General features: G+C 34.7%; 1 protein-coding gene across 1 annotated transcript; it reads left to right on the top strand.

Moving 5' to 3' along the window:
- Positions 1-1090: 1090 nt before the first annotated feature.
- LOC110817588 (monocopper oxidase-like protein SKU5) lies at positions 1091-5614 on the top strand. The gene is made up of 9 exons (XM_022046193.2): positions 1091-1563; positions 1826-1935; positions 2039-2309; positions 2407-2545; positions 3325-3691; positions 3884-4249; positions 4347-4425; positions 4992-5191; positions 5289-5614. Exons 1-9 carry the CDS (start codon positions 1423-1425, stop codon positions 5380-5382), a joined length of 1767 nt encoding a protein of 588 aa, XP_021901885.2. The 5' UTR covers positions 1091-1422; the 3' UTR covers positions 5383-5614.
- Positions 5615-7592: the final 1978 nt, after the last annotated feature.

Here is a 7592-nt window from a genome sequence, read left to right as displayed (position 1 = left end):
AAATGGATTTTTTGTTTTTTTAAGGTGAAAGTTGGTTTAATTTTTGTTTTCTTGTGAGAATTACTTTGATCCGGCTGTCTTGTTTCTGTATTTGTCTCTATAGGGTAAATAAATTAATAATGGTAGTTGCATCTTTACGTCATTAGGAAATCAATTTACCAGCTGAACCAAAGGTTTCTTTTATGTAAGTATATCCTATTTAGGTAAGATTAGGTGAATACTTATTTTAAATTCACTTCTACTTTGATGTTCATATTGGGTGGATACTTATTTTAAATTCATACAAATGTATTTAGAAAACGTGTTTGTGAATTTAATGATGAAAAGAAGAATTTAAATTTTGACATTTCAAAATTAATATTAAAATTATCTTAAAAGGGTGTAATTAAAATTCTATTTAAAAAATAATGAAAATGAGATTAAAAAACATTTAACATGAAACTTACAAGATACTCAAATTACATGTGGGAAAGCGTAGCAAAATCCTCGGTCCTTAAATTACACAAACAATAAATTAGATTTGGCATCTCGAGGTTATTAAACAATCCAACGGTTATTAATCTTTCCCAAAAATAGAAATCCAATCAAACGGTTCTTAATTTGTTAGCAGTAACAAACTGGCAGTAGCCGTTAATGTCTCTCAAGAGTTTTTTAGTGGGTGGGGCCAACCACAATGGGCTGGCAATCATGTGCCACTTTCTCATCATCTGACCGTTGCTCCACCATACTATTTTACTAATACTTCCGTATTCTTTATGTAATTTTTCATATTTTACTTACTATTTCTGCAATTTAATATTAATAAAAATTATTTCTTGTACAATACAATATACAATAATTTTATTTTTACTCGAAAAATTAAAAATTAAATATTTATATTACTCAAGTAATAAATATTTAAATAAAAAATTAATGTTCACAGTTAATATTATAAACTCACGCGGCAAAAGATGGTTAAAAAGATAAGGTGAGTTCGAATTTAGATTCTATGGTGTGAACGGGCTACCGATTCAGGTTGTCACTTGTCACTCTCTTTAATATTTATATAATTGTTTTTGTCTGTCATGCATACTGGTAGATTTCTGAATGGTGACCGGTGACCGACAATACTGGAACAAAAAGGGCAAAAAGAAGAGGAGGAGCTACGAATTTCCTGGTTATAGGAGGAGTTCAGACCCGGCCAAACACCTCCTCACTGTTATACTCAAAATACAACTAAGCTGGGAGCAGTAGTACTACTTGCCATTGCAATTTACAACACAAAACAGCACATAAAGCAGAAGCAGAGCCTCTGGTTTCTTCTTTAGTTTTCCTTTCTAATCTGATAATGTAAAACCCAGAAAAAGAAAGTAAAGGGTAACCAAAAAAACCTGGCTCTGAACTTCTGAGACACCTCCCAAAAGATTAGCGTTCTGCAAAAGGATGGCTTTGTGTAGGATTTTTGCTTTCTTCCTTATCAACATTTGCTTGTTCTCCGGACTTTCTCTAGCTGGGGATCCCTTTGTTTTCTTTGATTTTGAGGTTTCCTACATTACTGCTTCTCCTCTTGGAGAGCCTCAGCAGGTATGTTCATCTTTAGATCTCTTTTTCTGCTTCTTTTTTCCACTATCCGTTTGTTATTACTATTTTGAATGGTTTTTTTGTTTGTGGGTGTGCATGCTCATGGATGGTTAATGAGTTACCTGAAAAGTTTGAAAATTTTTGGTCTTGAGCTTCAGATCTGCAAAATGTGAACCTTTTTTTTCATCTTCCTTCGTTGTGTTTGGGTATTTCTTTTGCACTGTAACGGGAAGAGTTAGGCTCTCATTTCTTCATTGTTTGACAGGTTATTGCTGTTAATGGGAAGTTTCCTGGTCCTACCATTAATGTCACTACTAATAACAACGTCGTTGTCAATGTCCGAAACAAATTAGACGAGAGTCTTCTTATGCATTGGTAGGACTTCACTGTATAACTTCGTGAATATAACGAAATCATGTTTTTTTTTTCTTTTCTAATGTTAGTGAACTGTGTTTGTGGAATTTTCTGGGTTTGATAGGTCGGGGATTCAACAAAGGCGTAGTTCATGGCAAGATGGAGTTCCTGGGACCAATTGTCCAATTCCTCCAAAGTGGAACTGGACTTACCAATTTCAGGTCAAGGACCAGGTTGGGAGTTTCTTCTACTTCCCATCTCTCCATTTCCAGAGAGCGTCTGGTGGATTTGGCGGTTTTATCATAAATAACCGGCCTATTATTCCAATTCCCTTTGCAACCCCTGATGGGGACATTACAATTTTGATTGGTGATTGGTACAAAAGGAACCATACGGTTAGTTTTTGTTGAATTTTTTAAATTGTTGTTGTAAGTTTTGGTCTGAGGTTCGAATTTGATGTGTTAATTCCCCATTATTTGTCTTGTTATTTAGGCTTTGAGAAAGGCCCTTGACGATGGGAAAGATTTAGGGATGCCTGACGGGGTTCTCATTAATGGCAAAGGGCCATACCAATATAACTCCACTCTTGTTCCTGATGGCATTGATTTTGAAACAATTACAGTCCACCCAGGTGATTCTTATGCCTGCGACTATCAAACCATGTTTTTCTATTAGGATTGTGTTCTTATTATGAAGTGGTGGATTAGTCTTATTATTGGTCATGTATTGCAAGGGTGTTTTGGAGATTCAAGCTTTTTTAATTTTGCTAGGCTAAAATTAGTCTTGTTGGTTTTCATTTGCCTATAAAACCAGCTAAACTGGAACATAACGTTCTTTAATGTCTGTACTATCTCCAAATTATGGTCCTTTTCTGAAATTATTAGATTCCTTTCCTAATATGAGATAATCATGATTGGATTTGAAGGAGTGATTATATTTGTCCTTTTATGTAGAACTTTCAAACAAAAATCTGGCCTTGCATGCATTACCTTCCAGATAAAGTTGAAAAGGAATTCCATATCCGAATGTTTTTTGTTTTTGTTTTTTCTGTTTAAACAAAGGTAAAAAGGAAAACAGTCTTTCTTTTTGCTGATTTACAAAGCAATATTGTTTAGTTTGCTGAATGTTTACTGATGATATCTATAGTTTAATATGTTGCCTTAAACCATGTGAACTTTAATGTCGTTATTATAAATGTTGACATGCTATTGAAACTAAAACTCTTGAAATAACGAGCATTGGTTGCAATTTCTCATGAAGTATTGTTGGTTGATGCACCAAGTGTTTATTAGCCACATCTATAGTACGATGTGTTGCCTTAAATATGTGAATTTCCTTAATGTTGTTATTACATTTGTCGTGCTGTGTGAACTTACCACTCTTGGGATGATGATATATTTGCTGGTACAGGGAAAACTTATCGGCTCCGGGTGCACAATGTTGGTATCTCTACTAGTCTGAATTTCAGGATCCAGGGCCACAATTTACTTCTTGCAGAAACAGAGGGATCATATACTGTGCAGCAGAATTATACTAGTTTAGATATACACGTAGGACAGTCTTATTCTTTTTTGCTAACCACGGATCAGAATGCAAGTACCGATTACTACATTGTAGCAAGTGCTAGGTTTGTGAACGAAACACAGTGGAAAAGAGTTACTGGTGTTGCCATCTTGCATTACACAAATTCCAAGGGGAAAGCAGCTGGCCCCCTCCCGGACTCTCCAAATGATGAATTTGACAAAACCTTCTCCATGAACCAGGCAAGATCCATCAGGTTGGTTTCTTTTATTGTTCAAATCTATAAGCACACTGTTTTCTATGTTTTCATCTGATCTCAACTGAAGTGGATAATTGAAATTTGAAAGGATATTTCTCGCTGCGTGCACTCCTGGATGCTTTGAGCAATAATTTTATTTTGATTTATGCATTTGTATTCAAAACTTAAGGGACTTGTTAAATTGTACAGATGGAACGTAACTGCAAGTGGTGCTCGTCCGAATCCACAAGGCTCTTTTAGATATGGGTCAATCAATGTCACTGAGGTTTATGTGCTGAGGAACAAACCACCAGTGACAATTAACGGGAAGCGACGTACAACACTTAATGGGATATCATTTGTAACTCCTTCAACCCCAATCAGGCTTGCTGACCAGTTCAAAGTTAAGGGAGTCTATAAGCTTGATTTTCCAGAGAGGCCAATTACAGGACCACCACGGATGGAAACATCAGTTATTAATGGAACATATAGAGGATTTATGGAAGTTGTCCTTCAGAATAATGATACCAAGATGCAGAGCTATCACATGAATGGTTATGCCTTCTTTGTTGTTGGGTAGGAACAAGTTTCTGTCCTTACACAACAATTCTCTATATCGCTGATGATTTCACGTATGGAATCTTAACTCTTTTCTTTAATCTATCTGTTGTAGTATGGATTATGGTGAGTGGACAGAGAATAGCAGAGGGACATACAACAAGTGGGATGGTATTGCCCGGACCACTACACAGGTATGCCCGAATTGTGCATTCTGCTCTTGTGCTTTACTGCTTCCTCTTATGGCATTGATCGACTTATGTTTGATCTTCTAGGCATTGATCCACTTATGTTTGATCTTCTAGGGATTGTGCCAAGTGGGATTGTTTTAATTTGGATATTTTAGTGTGCTATTATTCTTTAGCTGGTGCATGTACTTGCCTGGAACTTGTAACTTGAAATGGGCAAATTATTGATGTTTGCCTGTGGTTTCCTTCTAAATCTGCCTAGGACCTCAGATTGAATTTGATGATGCGACAAGTTTTTGCGATCCTGTAGATAACTTTATTGAACGTTTTTGGTGCTTTCCTATTTCTGTAATTTCTCTTAATGTCTCTCAAGTCATGGGATCTGTCATAAGCGAAAAATTCATCCTGAAATCTGATGAGAATCTTCTGCTATATAAGAAGATCCAATTTGTGAATGCTTTTTTGGTGCTTATAGCTCTGCTCTGCAACTGTGTAAGAGATGGTAGTATGTATGAGATTCTTGTTACAGTTGTCATGGGAGTTGAATATGATTTTCAATGCTTTCTATCTAGGTTTATCCGGGTGCATGGACAGCAATCCTGATATCACTTGACAATGTTGGGGTGTGGAATATCAGAACTGAGAACCTGGATTCATGGTATCTTGGTCAAGAAACATATGTCAGGGTTGTTAATCCAGAGCCTACTAACAAGACTGAGCTGCCCATGCCAGATAATGCACTCTTTTGTGGTGCACTCAGCAAAATGCAAAAGTATGGGGCAAAGTTTTATTTTTTCCAAATACTTTTCTTAGTTTACTAAAATCCGACGTCAGAAACAATGACTAACATCTCTTTTTCCTCTTTTCAGGCCACAAGACATCTCTTCTGCTGGAGAAACTGGATCAAGGCTGTTCTTCACAGTGTTAATGATATTCTGTGCTGTGACCTTCCTTCTCCGTTAAGTGGTTTCGTTTCAGTTGTGTCCTCTGTGTGATATTTTATGGGTTTTTGAGTGTGTAATTGTTTGTAGTCTGTCGGGTAATTTTGACATAATTTTTTTGTTCAAATGTCTACCGAGGTTCCTGTTTAATTTATTGGGATCTTTCGATTCTTTTACTACGTAAAATTGTATGTAGTGATCACGACGATTCATGAAATTTTCAATAGAATTTAACAACATCTCATGTCTTTGAATTCTCTGTTCTTTCGCTTCATAACGTATCTGTAAACATTTCATCTCTTGTCTGTAAAGTAAGGAGCTTTGTTGAAGGTAGTAGGTTGACAAGGTGGGAAGAGGGAAGATTTTCGACAACGCAAATGTATTGGAAGGCACGTGGGAGACGCGGGATTTACGCTTGAATATGAGCTGGAGGATGAAATCTGGTCTAGCTGGAAGTCATCTTCCTTGCAATTTGCTTTACATTTGAAATTAATGCGGTTCTCTCCAGCGTTGGCCCCCCTTGCATGGCCTCCCCCAATCATTACATCAAGGGATGGATGGGGTTGAATAAAAAAGTTAGTGGGAAAACTGACTATTAATTACTAGTATTAATTTTAAAACATAGGATAAAAAATTAAAAAATAAAAATAAAAAACTAAAAATAAGCAACCTGACTACTTCATTTGGTGCGTGTAAATATATATGTATACTTAAGTTAAACTACAAAAAAAAAAAAAAAAAAGGTTAATATTGGAAAACAAAATGCTGATAATTAAAATAAAATTAAATGTCTTTAGTATATGTTATTTTGAATGAGAATTGGGAAACAAATATTTGGCCAACCAAACAGATGGTCAGACAATTTGAAATATGTCTCAGAATTTATTTATTGATAATATGGGCTCTTCTTTTGAAGAGCTAGTTTACTTTTGGCTGTGAAAAAGCTGGGAAGGTGTTTCTCATGCAATATATATATATATATATATGTATATATTCATGTAATCAGCATCTCATGCTTGTGGTGGAGAAGAAACATCTTTTACAGCCTTTTTCTATTGATGATGGATAAATAAAGAGGTACAGCAGTCATGTTGATCCTTCTGCATGCAATATTCCGCAATTCGCGTCCTATCATCCATACATTTCACATTATCATCTGTACTCCAACAAAAACTTTGGTTCACATGATCTATGATTCTTACAAGATTTTCGTCTAATACTCTCCTCCACTTGCTGAATTAAGTTTATATACAAAACCCAATTTTGTAAAGACATACACCCTTTTGATAATTTATTCTCCAGGGATGGAACTATCAAAAACTTGACTTAAATGAGGAAAAAAGTTTCTCATTTTTTATTTGTAATTAGTACATGAGTATCTATACATATAAATTAATACAAGATATGTATACTCCATTTTTTTTTTGAAGTATATCACAATTATCACCTAAGTAATCTACTTAACTCCCAAATGGACTAACATAGATTGAAGTCTAACGGTTGGAAATGCAAGTGAAAAAGCCAACAAAAAAAAAAAAAAAAACCAAAGAAAAGGAGAAAGAAAATTAAGACAAAAAACCAAATCTTGTTACTAAAATTATCACCTTAAAAACAAATATAGCCAGCTATCAGAGCCAGAAGCTGTCAAACTAAAAATAAAGTAGATACTTATGTACTTTCTTTAATAATCTTAAATATATCAAAAGTAAGATTATACATTGATACAAACTTCTTATAACTTAAAAGTCAAAGAATATAAAACATAAATTTGGATGAAATAGAAAACTTCTCTGTTTGAGAGCAAGATAGTCAACTATTCGATTCTCCTCCTTGGTAATTTTGCTAACAATGCCAAATATCTTTCTTAAAACTTCAAACTTGTGGCTTATAAGTGGTTTGATAAGGATATCAGCCAACTACTCTTCGACCTTGCAATGCTACAAACGAATTTCTTCTTGCTTCTCTCATAAAAATGATATTTAATCTTGATATGTTTGATCTTGCCATAAAATACATGATTCTTAATAATGGTCACAACTGATTAATTGTTATAAAGTATGATTGCAAAGTCATTTTGTTTTTGATCAAGATCATTGAATATGTTTATAAGCCAGATGGTTTGATTCACTGCACTTGTTGTGGCCACATATTTTTCTTTTGTCGTAGATTGTGCCCTTATTTCTTATTTCTATGAATTCCAGCTTATCATATCTGATCCAATGTGAATTCCAT

The sequence above is a fragment of the Carica papaya genome, chromosome 4, assembly GCF_054855325.1.
Source record: "Carica papaya isolate Zhongbai chromosome 4, ASM5485532v1, whole genome shotgun sequence".
NCBI classification, from domain to species: Eukaryota; Viridiplantae; Streptophyta; class Magnoliopsida; order Brassicales; family Caricaceae; genus Carica; species Carica papaya.
The sequence above is the reverse complement of the archived record's forward strand: the minus strand, read 5'-3'. Positions and strand labels throughout refer to the sequence as shown.

Excerpts from the sequence above, each read along its gene's own strand:
- LOC110817588 (XM_022046193.2), top strand. The coding sequence starts at position 1,423 with ATGGCTTTGTGTAGGATTTTTGCTTTCTTCCTTATCAACATTTGCTTG. Across the intron at positions 1,936-2,038 it reads GAGAGTCTTCTTATGCATTG|GTCGGGGATTCAACAAAGGC; the intron begins GTAGGACTTCAC and ends TGGGTTTGATAG. Across the intron at positions 5,192-5,288 it reads GCACTCAGCAAAATGCAAAA|GCCACAAGACATCTCTTCTG; the intron begins GTATGGGGCAAA and ends TCCTCTTTTCAG.